At 41.6% G+C, this 18,479-nt stretch overlaps 1 protein-coding gene across 1 annotated transcript in view; it reads left to right on the top strand.

Moving 5' to 3' along the window:
- Positions 1-18,204, top strand: part of LRP1 (LDL receptor related protein 1) — a 255,697-nt gene extending 237,493 nt beyond the window's left edge. Inside the window, exons 79-89 of the mRNA XM_075199407.1 lie at positions 6,824-6,940; positions 7,566-7,742; positions 7,904-8,044; positions 8,138-8,311; positions 9,056-9,220; positions 9,965-10,133; positions 10,990-11,094; positions 12,063-12,127; positions 13,816-13,909; positions 14,126-14,270; positions 15,061-18,204. Coding sequence (XP_075055508.1) covers positions 6,824-6,940; positions 7,566-7,742; positions 7,904-8,044; positions 8,138-8,311; positions 9,056-9,220; positions 9,965-10,133; positions 10,990-11,094; positions 12,063-12,127; positions 13,816-13,909; positions 14,126-14,270; positions 15,061-15,201 — 1,493 coding nt within the window. The 3' untranslated portion in view covers positions 15,202-18,204. The remainder of the gene's footprint in view (positions 1-6,823; positions 6,941-7,565; positions 7,743-7,903; positions 8,045-8,137; positions 8,312-9,055; positions 9,221-9,964; positions 10,134-10,989; positions 11,095-12,062; positions 12,128-13,815; positions 13,910-14,125; positions 14,271-15,060) is intronic.
- The last annotated feature ends 275 nt before the right edge of the window (positions 18,205-18,479 follow it).

The following is an 18,479-nucleotide window of genomic DNA, read 5'->3' as shown; positions in this document are numbered from 1 at the left end:
GTTTTTTTCTGTGGTGAACACTATTTCCATTCAGAAATATGTCTGACAGGGGAAAGGCTCCCAGTGCAAAATACTTTACTTGTTCAAACTGTAAAGCTAAGTTACCTAAGGGACAACAGGACCCGAGGGCCCTCTGTATTGACTGTGACATGGGGGTCCAGCCCGTGCAGGCCCAGGTTGGTGTATCTCTGCTGCAAGCTGTTGCGACATTGGTTCAGCTGCTTGCTAAGTCAGCGGAGATCCCAGTGGTTGCTGTGGTTCTCCCATCTACATCAGTAGCTATTGCTCCCCCCTGTGTCAGTCACCTTACCAGGGATGGCCGAGGCAGTGGATTTTAGGCCTGCTGGCACATCATCCTCACTCACTATCCCAGGTCCTCCTTCCGGAGAACCGGCTTGGTACTCATCCCTGGTCAGAGGCCTAGATCGGTTAAACTGTTTCTTGGACTCACCAAGACCTGTGCTGTCAAGAAACAAACACCGGTCCACCCATCCTCCCCCCTGTCACTCTCAGATTACAAAGGATCATCATCAGAGGAGCTGCAGAGGAGGAGAGAGAACTCCTGCATGATTCTGATTCCGCACAGGTAACAGACCTGGAGGATTCCCAGTATTGACGACCTGGTGTTGGCAGTGCGTCAAGCCCTAGACCTTTTTGGATCTAGAAGAACCAAAGGCTTCTGATCATGGTCTTTTTAAAAAAATTAGAAAACGTGCGATCCGTTTTCCTCTGTCAGCGGAGTTAACTGAGATTGCGGTAGCTTGGAAACTGCTGGACCGTAGATCTATTATCCCGCGGAGATTCCTTTCCCTGTATCCCTTACAGGAAGAGGATCTGTCCCATTGGGAACAGATTCCGAAGGTGGATACTCCAGTGGCAAGCTTAGCGCGTCACACTACTTTACCAGTGCCAGTCACAGCCGCCCTGCAGGATGCCACCGACCGCAAAGTAGAGGAATTTTTGAAATCCATCTATGTAGGCCAAGCACCTCCTTCAGACCCATATTTTCATCGGCATGGGTCGCTAAGGCCATAGAGGCATGGGCTGTCCAATTGACGGCTGGACCGCAGGACTCTGAATTGCTCCCTCTGGTCCTGCACCTCAAGGAGGCCTCAGGATACTTATGAAGCGGCCCTGAACGCAGCCTCCATTTCATCTTCTATATCTGCATCGGCTGTAGCTGCTAGAAGAACACGCTGGTTGAGATCCTGGGATGCAGATACTGAGTCAAAGAAACTTTGCCTTACTCAGGTACAGTTTTATTTTTTTCCTGAAGTGCACAATATTATTTGCCAGGCCACTGGTGGCAAAAGCACCTACCTTCCGGTAAATGAACCTAAGTCTAGAACTCTAAGATTTGGGTAATTTTGGAAGCCCTTACGGGGGGCCCCTCCGGAAGGGGCCAGACCGCTCGGGAACAGGGGTCACTTTCATAGACGTAGGTCTTCCTACTCTGCAAGACGTCCCTCTCCCAAGGTTCCATAGAAGAAGACAGCCTGACTGTTGTCCACCCCTTCTTGCGGCTGCGGGAGTGGGAGGACGTCTGCTTCTGTTCAGGGACCAGTGGATGGCGTCCTCCAAAGAGGGTTGGATTCATGGCATCATGACAAAGGGATACATAATGAATCTTGCAGGTCCAGCCCTTCGTCGGTTCTTTTCAACCAACCTGCCCTGGAATTCGAAAAGAAGACAGACGATGCTTCATTGTGTCGCTTCTCTTCTTTCAGCCGCAATAATCGCTCAGGTTCTTGGAAACCAGAGAGGACAGGGGTTTTACTCCACCCTCTTTCAGGTGTCAAAGTCGGATGGCTCTTTTCGACACATTCTAAATTTAAAGATGCTAAATCTTCACCTGAGGGTGGACAGGTTGCGCATGGAGTCCCTCCGATCAATAATAAATTGGTTGGTAGCAGGCGAATACTTAGCTTCGATAGACATCAAAGACGCCTATCTGCACGTCCCCATCTGAGAGGGACACGAGGCACTGCTTCGCTTTACGGTAGGTGCTTTACACCACCAGTTCAGGACACTACCCTTCGGCCTCTCATCGGCGTCAAGGGTGTTTACAAAAATAATGTCTGTCATGGCGGCATGTCTTCACTCGATGGGATTGAGGATGGTTCCATACCTAGACAACCTTCTCATCAAGGCTTCCTCAGCCCAGCTGCTACTTTAGGACCTGGCTCTTACCATCAGCACCCTGGAGCACTGCGTCTGAATAATCAAACGACACAAATCCCAGTTGGTTTCCTGCCAAATGATGACCTTCCTGGGGCTAATAATGGATACCAGCGTACAAAAAGTATACCTCGCAGAGGACAAGATAAAATCCGTTCTGGACACAACATCACAAGTTCTGGCCTGCAACAGACCATCAATGCGCCTCTGCATGTGCCTCCTAGGCAAGATGGTGGCCACCTTTGAGACTCGTTTCATTCCTGCTGTTTCCAGTGGGACCTCTTAAGGAAGTGGTCAGGATCCCACTTGCTCTTGAACCGCCAATTAATCCGGTTGTCCCCGGCGGCACGGGTGTCTCTCTTCGGTGGTGGATGGTCCAGGAACACCTGGAGATAGGCAGGTCCTTCGCCCAGTAGTCTTGGATCATAGTGACCACAGACGCCAGCTTGAAGGGGTGGGCAGCTGTGATCCTCTGACTTCAGGGTCATTGGTCGCATCAGGAGACCTCCCTTCCTATCAACATCTTAGATCTGAGGGCCATTCTGATGGCCTTGCAAGAGGCCCAGGCCATCCTTTGGTGGTTCCCAGTCCTTCTGCAATCCGGCAATGCAATGGCAGTGGCTTATGTCAATAGACCGGACGGGACAAGAAGTTCCACAGCAATGAGGGAGGTATCTCGGATCCTAGCATGGGCAGAAAGCGAAGTTCCCTCAGTCTCTGCAGTTTTCATACCAGGCATCCAGAACTGGGAGGCAGATTATCTAAGCCATTATGTCCTGAGGTGGGGTTCTCCAGGCCTGGACCTCATGGCGTTGAGACGCAACCGGCGGGTCCCCAGATTTTGCTCAAGAGCCAGGGTCCTGTTGGCAGTGGCCATCGACGTCATGACCATGCCCTGGAACTTTGGGTTGGGGTACCTATTCTCCCCCCAATTCCGATGCTTTCCTTTGTCCTCAGGCAGGTCAAGCAGGGACATCTTCCAGTAATTCTGGTGGCTCCTGCTTTACCTTGTCGTGTCTTGTATACAGACATTCTGTCTGACAGTGCGTCGAGGTCTTCGGCTACCTCGAGGCGACCTCTACGCTATAACGGCGTGGTTGTTGAAGCCAGCCTTTGGCGGTCAAGAGGATTCTTCCCAATGGTGGTAGACACTCTCTTGAGGGCCAGAAAACCTGTGTGGGCAAAAATATACCACCGCATTTGGTGCACATATATTACGTGGTGTGAAAGGAAGCCCTGTCACACTGCTTCCTTCCACCTGCCTCATTTTCTTGCTTTCCTCCAGGAAGGTTTGGAGATGGGGCTTCGTTTAGCATCCTTAAAGGTCCAAGTCTCGGCTCTCTCTGTATTCTTCCATCTGCGACTGGCAGATATGCCGGATATATGGACTTTTTTGCACGGTGTTCTGCATATACAACCTCCATATGTTCCACCCACTTCACCTTGGGATCTAAACTTTGTACTATATATGCAGCAAGGACCGCCCTTTGAACCCTTGCAGTCGGCAGATTTTCGGTTTCTGTCATGGAAGGTAGCATTCCTGTTAGCTATTGCATCGGCTCGCAGAGTGTCAGAGTTAGGGTCTTTCATGATGATCGGGCGGTGCTCCGTAGGGTCCCTTCCTTCATACCAAGGGTGGTTTCTGGATTTCATATAAACCACGAAATAGTAGTTCCAGTGTTTCAGGAGGGGGCGTCTTCTTCTGGACCTATTTCTATGGAGTTCCTGGATGTGGTCAGAGCCCTCCAAATTTATGTCAGGAGGAAAGCCAATATTTGAAGGACAGATTCATTACTTGTTTTGTTCGATTCCCATAAAAGGGGATGGCCAGCTTCCAAACATACTATTGCCAGATGGCTTACATCAACCATTAGGCAGGCTTATGTCAAGGCAAATAGACCTGTGCTGCCCATTCCACCCGTTCGGTTGAAGCTTCTTGGGCGGCGAGGAATGGTGCCTCAGCGGACCAGCTTTGTAGAGCAGCCACCTGGTCCACTGTCCATACGTTTTTTTTAAATCCGGTAAAATTTTATTGCATTTTCCTTATTTTTTTTTATTTTTTTTATAACATTCTAAACAACAAAAAAGCCCATAACATTGGACTTAATCCCCAATTATAACCAACACAGTGTTACAGGTATTATCAAGTTACCATACACAATAGTATCACAAAAGAAAAAACATTGACATTCAGATATACAAGCCAAGGTATGTACACCTCCCACCATTTCAAGATGCAATGAAATAATATTACAGTTTTGATAATACAGAATATAATCGTTGACCTTAATGACTCAACAATAGGCGGCTGGATGTCTGCCCCGAGCATTCATTAGGAAAGCTCCACCTCCCTCAACCCTTCCGTAACATATGGGGATATCCTCCACCTATACCATATTCTTTCATACTTATCCACTAGGTTCCTGCTGGTGTACATGAACCTTTCATGGCCGACTGTATCGTTAACAAGGTCGATCCAGCTACTCAAAGTCGGGCCTTAAGATGCCATCCATTTTCTAGCTATCACCACCTTTGCCAACATAAGTAACGTGTTGATAAGCAGTCTAATAAGTCTACGGGATTTTTTGTTTAAGCCCAAACCGAATATAGAGAGTTTTGGAGTCAAGGCAACCACTCCCACCTCCAATCTTTTAATACAATCCTCCACCTCTCCCCAAAAGGATGAAACCAGCGGACATTCCCAGAGCATATGCCAAAAATCTCCTTTTTCACTCTTACACTTGGGACACAACACCCTCTGACCCCCACTAAACTTAGAAAGCCGAAGAGGGGTGAGATACGCTCTGTGTAACAGAAAAAACTGGACCTGGCGAAATCTGACTGATGCAGTGACCTCTTTCGGGCTACACAACACCATATCCCATGCCTTGTCACTAAGTCTCCCCAAATCCCCCTCCTACCTGCATCGCAGCTCCGGCAAGCCCCCTTCACCAGATCCTTCCACCAATATTGAATACAAAAAAGAGATTTGCCGTCTTTGGCCCAATCTTGACAGTTGCACTCTTAAGGAGTCTGCACTAAAGCTCGGGGAAGCTCCCCGGAACTGCGAGGCCAGAGCATGTCTTAACTTCAAGTATCTATAAAAGTAACCTCTAGGTAGCTCATATAACCTCTGAAGTTGCTCAAATGAATATAATACCCCATTTTCATACAGTTGCCCAATCTGTATTATATTGTAGATTCGCCAGGCTCCAGCTCCCTCCATCCTAATCATTTCTCCAAAATCCAAGTTATCCCAGAGTGGAGTGCACGGATCTAAATCCAATCCACACCCAATCTGGGCTGACAGTCGCCAAACCTTCATGGCCTGAATTAACAAGGGGGGGTTCCTCCCAACCTTTCTTCCAGCCAGAAGAAACTGCACACGTGTATGATTAGATCCTGTCTCAGAGACTAAAAAGTCATGCAAATCTACACCTAACCGCGACCGAAACCATACCTCAATATGCGTTAACTGGGAAGCAAAATAATAAAGCCGTAGATTCGGCAAAGCCAAACCCCCCGACACTCGAGAACGATATAAAGTAGTAAGCTTAACTCTTGCTCTCCTGCCTGCCCACACCAAAGAAGCCATGAGATGTTCAATGTATCGAAATGTGCTATGAGGAATATACACCGGTGACTGCTGCAAAACGTACAAAAACTTTGGTTGGATTATCATTTTGACCAGGTTAATTCTACCTGTGACCGACAGTGGCAGCTGCTTCCATACCCCAATCCGGCTCCTAAGATAGTCAATCTGAGGTTGGACATTACGCTGGATATATTGACCCATATCACTCACTGTCCATACGTTTATAAAATGTTATCATTTCAATGTCTTTGCATCTTCGGACGCAAATTTTGCCCGTAGTACTCTACGTACAGGGCTGTCAGAGCGGTCCCGCCCTTAGGGGGGCTGCTTTAGGACAATCCCCATGGTAGCAGTGTCCCCCAGATTGGATGAATGAGAAAAAAAGATTTTTTTTACTTACGATAAATCAGTTTCTCTGATTCTATCTGGGGAACACTGCGATCCCTCCCTTCTGCTCTTCTGCTGTGTGTTCTCTGATTTGACTCCCCTTCCTCTGAGCTTTATAACTAAACTGAGAAGCTACAGAGGTTGCGGAGGGGAGGGGTCTGTCAGCTTGATACATTTAACAAAAGTTAACTAGTCAAGTGCCAACTCCACGCTCCCCTCATACAACCCATGGTAGCAATGTCCCCTAGATGGAATCGGAGAAAAGGATTTATCGTAAGTATAAAAATCCTCCTGTAGTGTAGCAAGCAATAATACCGGTCACATTAGGTTAGTATTTCATTAATTCAACTTGGCTGTGTATATGTCAATGCATAAAGTTGCAGTTAAATGATTTCCTATAGGGGTTTGCTGCTGTGTGCTGATACATATGGAATTTGGGGCCCTTTATATATATATATATATATATATATATATATATATATATATATATATATATATATATATATATATATATATATATATATATATATATATATATATACATATGTTAATATTATAGAATTTTATCATACCACGAGTGCCGTTATGCTGGTGCTACTTTCCCTAGCAGTCAAGTGAAGATGATGATGTTCTGCGTTACATTCCTTGTTTGTTCTATTACAGGCTTAGCGGTGGATTATTACAATGAGCGCCTTTACTGGGCTGATGCCAAATTATCCATAATCTGCAGTATTCGTCTTAATGGAACAGATCCCATTGTGGTGATCAGTAATAAAAAAGGTAACACATCTCTTACCAGGTATTTGGTAACAACATAGGCACTGCTACACCAAACATTACACTGTATGTCTGCTTTCCTTGGTCAGTGAGTACTACAAATACTCATAAGGGGATAGTCTGATGTCTTCTATCTGGCAGGTACATTTAGATTGAGTTTATTTCTATTTAGTTTAGTTATTGTTTGTTTAACAGCTTTGCTATTTTTATTTGGTTGTAAACTTTATGTACCCTACTTTGTTAGGCACACCTGTGTTACTTGAAAAAGTTTTTTAAAATAAAGAGCTCTAGCACAGATGTTGTCAATTGTGGCCATGACGAAACATGAAGGAGGCTATGGAGAACGGCTAAGCAATAATCAGCGCTGCTTGTTGTTTAGTGAACTCTGACCCACTAAAAAAAAGCCCTCTCTAAAATATGTTCAGTATCAGGTCTATGCTGAGGACACAGTGTCACTCCTTTCAGTTAGAAGAGACTTAATCTCCAGCTGTAAAAAGGTTATTTACAGTGAAAGCAGTAAAACTCTTGCAAGAGCTTGTACTGGCACTGCCATTTATAATAACTTCACAGGCATATGTTTTTCCAACCTAAATAACGATTCTCAACTGTCATTTTGTGTTTGTCAAAGGTCTCGCCCATCCGTTCAGCATTGACATCTTTGAAGATTACATCTATGGTGTAACGTACATAAACAATATCATCTTTAAAGTGCACAAGTTCGGACATGGCCCAGTGACCAACCTTACTTGGGGAATAAACCATGCTACTGATGTTGTCCTGCACCACCAGAACAAACAACCTGAAGGTAAAAACTGGGAAACATAATATGGCTTGCTGAAACAAGTGTGTGTGTATGTATATATGTATATGTGTATATATATATATATATATATATATATATATATATATATATATATATATATGTATATATATCTGTAATATTTGTATTGATGGTTATGTCCTTAGTTACAAATCCATGTGATCGGAAGAAGTGCGAGTGGCTGTGTTTGTTGAGTCCCAGTGGATCAGTCTGCACATGTCCGAACGGAAGAAGACTGGACAATGGAACATGCAAGCTCATCCCATCCCCTACTCAGTCACCTGATGGTAAGTGATGAGACAAGTGAATATAGAGCTTAATGAATGCAGTTTTTGTGTATTTGTATCTCGTAAAGCGTTTTCTTGCACCTCTCTATTTAGAAGTTATTCCTGATACCTGCAATCTAGAGTGTTTGAATGGAGGACAGTGTTTCCTGAATGCTAGAAAACAACCTAAATGCCGCTGTTCACCTAGTTATGACGGAGAGAGGTGTGAAATTGACCAGTGTAAGGACTACTGTAAGAATGGAGGAAATTGTGCCCCATCACACACAGGTAATGTAATGGGAGGATGCCACAGGCACATGACATATCACATGCTATAAGTGATGATATATTTATGCAGTGTTTGTTTCTTGCTTTCTCCTTCACTCCATATCCATCCTTCTCTCTCCTCCCTTAGTTGTACTCTTAAATCCTACCCTTTCACTAATATGTAAACATACAGGGCCTGAGTCATTAAGGAGAGTAAAGCATAAAAATGGAGTAACTTTGCACCTGAGCAAAACCATGTTGCATTGGAGGGGGAGGTAAATTTAAAATGTGGGGATAGATTTATAGTTGGGATACGGCATGTTCTAGATCAACTTTAAATTTCAGTGTAAAAATAAAGCTATTCTGTATTTGTGTGCTAGATGAAAAAACAGCTAGTATTTAACTTATGTGCAAAGTAATAAACTCATTTGCATCCCTTGCGTTGTAACATGGTTTGTCCCAGAGAACATTTACCCCATTTGTTTGCCTTGCTTTCCTTATCGACTCAGGCCCACAGTATTCTGCACTTATAATACACATTCAGGGACTCATTGCATGTGAGAGGGACATTTCAGTAATTGAATATGGTTTAGATGACAGTCACACACTGCACGTTACCTTCCTGTGCATGTAAGAGGTCTTATGAAGATTATCGACCGATGCAGCATTTAATCAAACAATGTACAACTTTTTTTCTGACCCTGGTACATTTTTCAGGTTTGCTGGCTTTAAACTTTTTTTTTTTTTTACCTTCCCATTTCCTAGGCTCCCCAACATGCCGGTGCGCTACTGGGTTTACTGGTCCTACATGTCTGCAGCAAGTATGTACTCCAGACTACTGTGAAAACAACGCAACATGCTCTGTCAACATGGGAAACCAACCCAACTGCCGCTGTCTCGCTGACTACATCGGCGACAAGTGTCAATACCGTAAGAAGCTAACTTCCAGCTATGTGATGTCTTGCCTATTGTAGCACTGCTGCATTTGTTTATATAGGGTCGCTTTAAGGCGTGAGCAGATATGGTGAAAGGGCTTATCCAGACATAGATATAGCAGACATGTCATACTAAATGTGGGGATATATGTAATAATGCACCTGATACACATGCAAAAATAAATTGTAATTTTGTAAGGTGGGATAGTCTAATGAGCTGTAAGGTATTTAACTTGTGCATAAATGATAGGGTAAATGTAGCTGTACTTTGCATAATTAATTTTTTTTTCTTTTCCTTGCAAATTTAACGGTAGACTACATTTTCAGTAAAGAATTGTTATTTTTGTCCTTTTCTGTAAATGCTTAAAAAAAAAAAATCAGCATATATCACACCAATCTCATCTGCTCACGATCTATGAGGAAGTTATGGAAAATTGTGTATAAATGTCTAATAATGGGCACTACAGTGGTTGGTGCTGATGGTGGATTAAAGAAAACGCAATATAACCTCAGCCAGTTCAATATTAAGACTGACCCATTGAATGCAGAAACCACACACTTAAGGCATGACACTAATGTAGAATCAGTGTTTGCTTTAATAGTTGGTAATGGTGACTGAAGCCATGCAGTTCCATACATTTTCTTTGTAAACAAGTGTTTTATGTAATTGTTGTTCTGTGTTTGGTTAGTATATTGTGTAAGTGCTTTAGAATCTAACATTAGGCTTCTTTTACTGAAGGGAAATGTTTTGATTACTGCGAGAATGGTGGGATCTGCCAGCTCAGCGCCAACGGGACCAAGAACTGCCGCTGTACTCCGCTGTTTGAAGGCACCCGCTGTGAGAAAAACTGGTGTACTCGATGCTTATCTGGAAAATGCAGTTTGAACAATGGGAAAGGGTTCTGCACGTAAGTGTCATTGCAAGATGGAGTTCATGGCTAATACTGTGGGATGAAGCCAAACTGTTTTATATATTAAAAATGTTAAATCGTTATCTTGGACCTAGTACGAAATATATATTTTTTTTTACATTTATTAATGACTGTTGTATAATTTTTCTTCATTTTGATGTTTCTAAATGTTTGTTATTGGTAGGTAGGCCTTCTAGACAAAATAAATAAAAAGTTTAATTTGAAAGTATTGCTAACAGTAATAATAAGTTTGTCCATACATGGCCAGCCTGTTAAATAAACAGCAACTTATTTCATCTTACATGTGTATAATGACACAGCTTCCTTATTCAGTAATGGTTATTACATTTGTTTTTTTTTTTAAAGGACAACACCAGTTTCCTTACTAGTTTTCAACAAAACTTTCCTTCTCCGCCAGCTAGTAAAATTACTAATGTCCCTTCCCTGAGGCTGCTTCAAATAGCAGATACTCCAGCCCTAGGAGTCTTTGCTTTCTCTGTTTTCTGGGCCGCAGCACCTAGAGGAGTGTTGATTAAACAACATACAACTTTCCATCGCTCTTCCAATCTTTACTATCGAGGCAACATAAGCCTCTGTTATATAATAATTCTCTTCTCACTGTGACTTAGAACATAGGATGACCTGGAATACGACAGCTGTGAGTAACGTAATAGCTGTTCATTATTTTATTTTTTTTGACAGGTCAACGTTTTACTAGTAGCAGGGAGGGTTTTGCTGAAAACTATTAAGTAAACATAGTATTTAAGAATGTAGCAGGAATCTCTGCAGTTAAAGCATGGTGGTAATTTGATTTAAGACTAACCTCTTCCATCTACATTTTATGTCTTCAAAGGTGCAAAGATGGACGCATTGCCAAGTCTTGCATGACGTGCAACAATTACTGTATGAATGGAGGGACATGCACTATCAACCAGCTTACAGAGATGCCAGAGTGCCAGTAAGAACATCCACAAGATGGGGAGGGGCCAGGACTGATGGAGCCTAGGGAGGGGCCAGGACTGATGGAGCCTGGGGGAGGGGCCAGGACTGATGGATCCTGGGGGAGGGGCCAGGACTGATGGAGCCTGGGGGAGGGGCCAGGACTGATGGAGCCTGGGGGAGGGGCCAGGACTGATGGAGCCTGGGGGAGGGGCCAGGACTGATGGAGCCTGGGGGAGGGGCCAGGACTGATGGAGCCTAGAGAGGGGCCAGGACTGATGGAGCCTAGAGAGGGGCCAGGACTGATGGAGCCTAGGGAGGGGCCACGACTGATGGAGCCAAGGGAGGGGCCAGGGCTGATGGAGCCTAAAATATTACTTTTGGTGGCTGTCAGTGTCTCGTATTTCATGAAACGTAACCTGCACAATACCTGTCATATAAATACTGAACATGGGTTTTGGTTCTGCAGTTGTGAAACTTGAAACCTGCTTTTCATCTTGAACTTTATCATATATAGTTCATTAAATGTAGTTCATAGCACAAAAGAGAATAATTGGTCTGCCCTCACAATATTCCCCTTTAACCTTCCCACTAGAAATGTGATTAAAAACCTAAAGCAATTCGACAGATATTGCAAAACAAATATAGGTGGGTATTTCTGGAGCAGGAAGGGTCATGTTGCAGCATTGATATTATTGCTCCAGTACAAAATGCATTTTAGAAGCAGTATTGTTTTTGAATGATTCATATGCACTCAGAAAATGTTACATAGAATGACTCACCCCTTTGCCCCAAAAAGAAAACGCATGTTAGTGTGCTTGAGTGTTCTGGAACTATCCTGATGTCCATCTAGCTTTGCCTGTACAAGCATCCTTTTATTACTGTGTGCATTGTGTTGTCAGTGATAGCTGGTGTGCCTTCTACTGATCAACTGGAGACGACCACCTACAAGCTGCTGTTCATGTGACTTATATCTGCTTTCTCTAGGTGCACATCTGGGATGAATGGCCCCACGTGTGAAGTGTTTCAAGGAAAAGCAGAGTCAAATTCTAGTAAGTATATATGTTTTATTTTAATTGTCTGAGATTTGAAATACAAGGCTGTATTAAAAGCATAAGCTCTAAATTAGTAGATGTGCACCACATGAGACCATGCTCCTCTATTCAACAACCACCTGCCCAACAAACACAACAAGGAAAATAAATGAATATAAAAACGCCTGCTGTAATGGTGTATCACACACAGGTTGCTTGTAGAGGGAGGACAAACAAATTGGAAAATCATTCACCAATTCATATAGGACAGTTTCAACTGTGTTTTTTACACTCTGAATAGGATTCATGGTATTAGTGTTAGTCTGACTGGTAGAAGCAACCCTCTGAACGATACTGCCCTAGACATGTTTCTAACTGGCCTGTCTGGGTTAATACATAGACTACTGCTAGTATGTTACACTTTTATTAGTAAGAAGAGTGACTGCTATTATAACTAACCCGTTTATATATGGATATTGTTATGCTAGAAAGTGTTGAAAAAACATGCACCCTTCAATGGCTCTGTCTTACTGCCTCATTCATTCATTCTTCTAAGCTGCATCCACTGCTCCTGAGATGGTCAGAATGATCAATGCACATGCTAGCCAGCCAGATGTAAATCTTCTGTGTTGCTTACATCAGCTTGGCTCTTGTCCGGGACTGGCTCTTGTTTTCATTGCTCCATATGTGTTTTTCTGCACAAAATGATCCAGACTTAGTGATGCCATCCGGTAAAAGTCTTCAGTTTGTCCTACTGGCACTACCTGTCTAAATGCAAAGACATTAACAGAGATCTTGAAATAAAACTGCAGAGAGCAGCCATTTTGCTTAAGTGCACTTCTCCCTTTGTGTAACTTGTTACTTCTTAAATAGTTGTGTAAGTGCTGCACCAGAGCTGTGTGTTGCACGCCTTCATTTTGCGCGCTTATCAGAAACATTATGGCATCAGCTGTAAGTGATAGCCTTGGAATAGGTGCTAGAGTAATGCCCTGTCACCTGACTGACAGGACACCCATGTTGGCGAGAACTGGACCAGAATTCTTTTGTATCGTAAACAGTATGAATTTCTGATTGGTATTTTATATGCTGTTAGATATTATTTCTCTTTCCTACCATTGGGGGACACTGCGAGACATTGGGGTATAGCAGGTGGGACTAGGAGTTTAGGCACTTATCAACTTGTTTGTTGCTCCAATTTTATGGTGATTAAAAATCTTCTTTTACGCTGACTGTATTTGTGTTGGCCATTGATTTATTAGTGTCTCTTCTGGTTAAAAATAAAAAGAATAAAATCAATTTGTATGCTTTTGCTCCTGGGCTCTATATCTATCTGTGTAAAGTAAACTAGATTTGGCACTCTGGGAAAACTTGCCATTTAAATTTTGGAAACTTCTTTTTTGCCATTTTTCTCGTACTTAATAAACATTTGTTCCAGTATGCTGCCAAAACAAACCTATAACAGTCCTCTAGGACAGCTAAGAAACACGACTATAATGTATGCTTAAAATATACTTTACTTGGTATTTAATGTAAAAACTATTTATGCTGCAAACTATATACCCAATAATGACAATAATTTACATGCGAACTAACCTGCTCATAAAACACTTGCAATTTACAATCTGTTTCCTATGGTATTTATTACTGTGGCTGTACTTACACAACTCTTGTTCGTAAACTGACATTTTTCCATAACCTTTCTGCAGAGACTGCATCCATTGTGATTCCAGTGCTGTTAATAATCCTGCTTGTCCTCCTTGGAATTGGAATATTCATCTGGTATAGACATCGGATGAGTGGGTAAGAGAAACTAAAGTTCTTATTTCATGTTACCAAAACACCTCTTTCATCTCAATCCCACTGTAATAACCATATATGATAAAAGGATATTCTCCCTCCATTATAAAGTCAAATATCTGGTACTACTGTAGAGATGGAAGTGGAAGTAACTTTAACCTGCACATTATTTGCATCTGTTCTTGGCCTTTCTGTTTACAAATGATCTTGTTTCCACAGGGCTAAAGGTTTCCAGCATCAGCGAATGACCAATGGAGCTCTTAATGTAGAAATTGGTAATCCAACTTACAAAATGTATGAGGGGGAGCCAGACGATGATGTAGGAGACCTGCTTGATGCAGACTTCACTTTAGATCCAGATAAGGTAATTCCATTTGCTGCTTATAGCTCACAAATGAGAACAAAGTAATTGCTTGATTTACTGTTCCTTACATACTGCATATGCTTGGGGATCCTAAATAAGACATTAGACATGGTTCCATATACACTAAGCATAAATAAAAATAAGTAATGTCCTGATTTTCACCACTTTCCCTTCTTGTAGCACTCCCAATGTTTGGCCATTGCTTCCTTGCCTATAGTGTTCACTTTCAAATGATTTATTCAGCCATCACCCTTAAGGAGCTACTGGTTAGAGAACAAAATTGGGCAATCCTAAACTCACCTCTGCAAACAGTCAATGGACGGAAACAGCAGTAACTGTATAGGCCAGTTTTATTCATCCTCTTCTAGTTTACCCCACGACTGCACAGCCATTATAACACAATAATGGAAATATGATGGTGTTAGTTATGTATTGAGACAGGTGATTTCCTATTACATGGCAACACGCATAGTAACTGTAATTTGGCTAGTTATATGAACAAAACACTACTGGAAACTAAGTGAGACAACTTTGTAACACCCTTTTCAGTATTGCCTTATCAGGAAGTTTAAACTTTTCATTAGAAAGATAATGATGAATATATTTTTGCAGAATGTGGGTTTCTTTTTTGTCCCGAAGTTCAAGTTATTTGACTATAGCTAATAGAACTTATGCTGGTTGATGGTCACATCAGCTGTAACGGAACTGGTAATGTATATTAATGTATATCTTACACCTTGTTTTTTTTTTATTACAATGCTCACTTTGTTGTATTTATTCCCTGTCTCAGCCTACAAACTTCACCAACCCAGTCTATGCTACTCTGTATATGGGAGCTCACAACAGCCGGAACTCTCTAGCAAGCACAGACGAAAAACGAGAGCTGCTGTCCCGTGGAGGAGAGGATGACTTCTCAGACCCTTTGGCATAGGGTGGAAATTTTAGTAAAAAGAGAAAAAAAAATAGTTTAAAAACTTTATGGCGAAAACACACACACACAACCTAACGGTGTATAAAGTGTATAAATGAAGGACTACTTTTATATTGATCTCAGTATTATAAATATATTTTTTTTCTTTGCCATTTTTTTTCTGGAACCTGTCTGAAATCACTCAGCTCCTTGCCCATATGTGCTTGGGACCTGCCTGTAACAAGACTCTGCAATAAACACAAGGTGGCATGCAGATCTTGTCATGAAGAGAGAAGCAGTGGAAGAGGCAGCTCGTTTTACAAGAAAAGGAATGGCATAAAGATATGAAGGGGGGGTGCTTTTATCATTTCAAGGGCTGGCCTTTTGAACAAGACTGTTACACTATTTTATCCACTTCAAGAGTTGCCAGGATGGTACAAAGTAACAGAGCAAAACACATCAGACGAGCTCTTTCTACTACATTTCCACCTTCCTTTTTTTTTTTTTCTTTATTTGCTTCATGTTTTAGCTACAGCATACCGTAAATAATACTTTTTAAGTTGTTTTTATTTTTTTAATGACGTAATGGAGAGAGTGGTGTCAATTTTTTCAGGATGAGTCTTTTGGAAGCTCGGTGAGCAAAATATACTTTTATAACAATAACTGTTCGGTACATAGTCACTTTCAACCTCTTTACTGCCACAGCATCTTGCGAATCTACCGGACGTGGCTGATTGCAGATCCTTGGGATTGCATGCTTTGCTCCTTTCGTTACAACCTGAAAGTCTGCACGCAGTCCACCTTCCACGGCAAGCAAGGAGCTGCTTCTACAAATGTTATTGTGCCTGGTTACTGGAAAGCCAAAAGAACAATCCCTTTTTCTAGCCAGAGAAAGGACTACCCCTTTCCCCACACACCCAATGAATGTGTTGCAACAAAAATGTTCTGCTTTGCTTCCAGAACCATCAAGATCATAGAGTTCAAGGGCTTTTTATTCTGTTAATCGCTTCACTTTTACTACAGTCTTCTTCGGTACTGTATGAATCTAGAAGGAAAAAAATAGCTTTTTCCTTAGATTCCAAATAGAAGAGATGTTGGTTTACCGAGAGATAAAGCAATAGTTATCTCGTTTGACAATGCCTTTTATTCTTTTATTGGAAAAGTGAACTGTCTGTGTAAAGAGTAGTACTGAAAAATGTTCCCAATATTTTCTTTCCAGTTCCCCAACTCCCCAAAATGTTAATTCCATTTTTGTCACATTAATGTCTGTATGTCTCCTCACACTATAATTCCCACTAATGTTTATTTGTGTTAGTTTTAATGAAATAATGATAGAATGAGATTTTTATTTCAAACTCACAAGCCTTCTCCTAGTACACTCGGTGATCCTTAACAGGCTCTCTTATGTATTTTTTTATTTTTTGTTTGTAGCACTGCACCTTTCAATTGTACCTGTCACATACACAGAGTGGAGGCAGATAGTTTGTGGGCTAGAAACTAGTGATATCGTTGTGGCAGGATAGATCGATTGCCTTCTCATGGACATTGGTTCAGCCCCCAAAATGGCTGCCCCCTGTAGACCATGGGTACACTTTAAGCATATGTATGGTTGTAAAGTGTTTGATCACTTTCCTTTTTACTGCTTGGTGGCCTTGCAGCCCAATGTTGTACTAACAGTGTTGGGGTTTAATTCTGTTTTTATGTAGTTATGAGTCATCTTTTTTTTTTGTTTGCTCATTCAAATTTTCCTTTCAGATTTATACATTTTTGCCATAGCAGCTTATTGCTTTATAATAAATGGTCTTGCTAGAAATCTGAAGGGCCTGGAAAGGAATGATGGTCAGGTTAGAATGGCAGTGTGGGAAAGTGACGTTGTCACGGTAACACCCAAGCGGTTTGATTCTGACTGCCACTCATGGAGTACACGATTGTAGGATTCTATGTACTTATTCATCTCTATAGTATGATGATCAGGCAGTCGTTTTGCACAGGATCAGAGCAGAATGTTAATAAAGGGAGGAATTGTGCAATCGACATTCTTTATTCAAAGCTCTAAATTCTTTACAATAGACTACTTTGATATTAAACACTTGTTTTTTAAATTGACACTTTATCCACAGAGGGAGGAAGAATTTGAGCGTTTGGGGCATCATCCACTGGGTTTCCATCTGCATGGGAGAGTTGGCCGCAATAAAAACAAGGATTCCTAAATTCTAAATGTCATATTCTCTATAGAAGAGGCAATACCTCAAAATACATCATAGAAGAAAGCACATTTAATAAAATGTTTTAAGTGCACGGTGATATAACGGTTTACATTGCCAGATTGGGATCACTCTTAAGTTCCTAAACAATTTGAGAAGGACAGAAAAAGGTTAATGAAACAAATGATTGCACCTTTCTACCCCATAGTGTTATTTTGAATAATCTATGAGCAAACCAGTCGCAGGTTCATGGGTGACACCAGACACTTTTTTTGTTTCTTTTGTTCGAAACATTGTTGCACTATATAGCCTTACTATGTAAAAGTTCTTGTTCTCCCATTGTTGTCACCTTGTTTCTTCATTCTTGCTGAATAAAAATAACAGAATAATTTTAGCACAACATCTAACTCTTTCAGGAGCTGAAAGACTTTAGAGGAGATATTAAGATATGCCAGCGCACCTCTCCAAATCTGACACCGCCAAAAGGCCTTGTTAGATGTACTGTTTCTGAGATTTCTTTTGTTGTTTTTCTTTTTTTCTTCTTCTTCTTTTTCTTCTTCTTTTGAAGCTTCAAAACAATGACCAGAAAATCATTCCTCTCTCATTCCATGTATGTCCAGTGTGCTTAATGGTTTATAATGTTCACATGCAGTATTTTTGTTTATTTGTTGATTCTGGAAAGCACTCATTTCAAAAATGTTTTATGGGGCTGAATTGAGGGAGGCAGGGTTACAAAGAGTTTTAATAATTTTTGCTGGATTACTTTACAACTTAAATAACACAGAATATTGTTATAAATAAAATGGAAAATTATACTGAATTCCTTTTTTCTTTTGTTCTTCTTGTGCTGTGTGCATGTGTGTCTGTGTGGCTGGGTTTGTTGGTAAATGAGTGGACCAACCTCAATTTACATATTTGACTGAGAACATCATGGATTATATGAAGTGAAGTCTGACAGATCTGTCATACATATTCAACTGCTTTTGAAGAAATTGGTAGGTAATAACATTTATAGAAAGTTGTACAATAGAATAGTGTATCCCAGTCCTCACTAGGCCTAACAGTGCAGGTTTTCCATATATCTTTGATGGAGCA

Source organism: Mixophyes fleayi, chromosome 2 (genome assembly GCF_038048845.1).
Source record: "Mixophyes fleayi isolate aMixFle1 chromosome 2, aMixFle1.hap1, whole genome shotgun sequence".
NCBI lineage: Eukaryota > Metazoa > Chordata > Amphibia > Anura > Limnodynastidae > Mixophyes > Mixophyes fleayi.
Note: the sequence above shows the minus strand (reverse complement) of the source record. Positions and strands in the feature narration are given on the sequence as shown.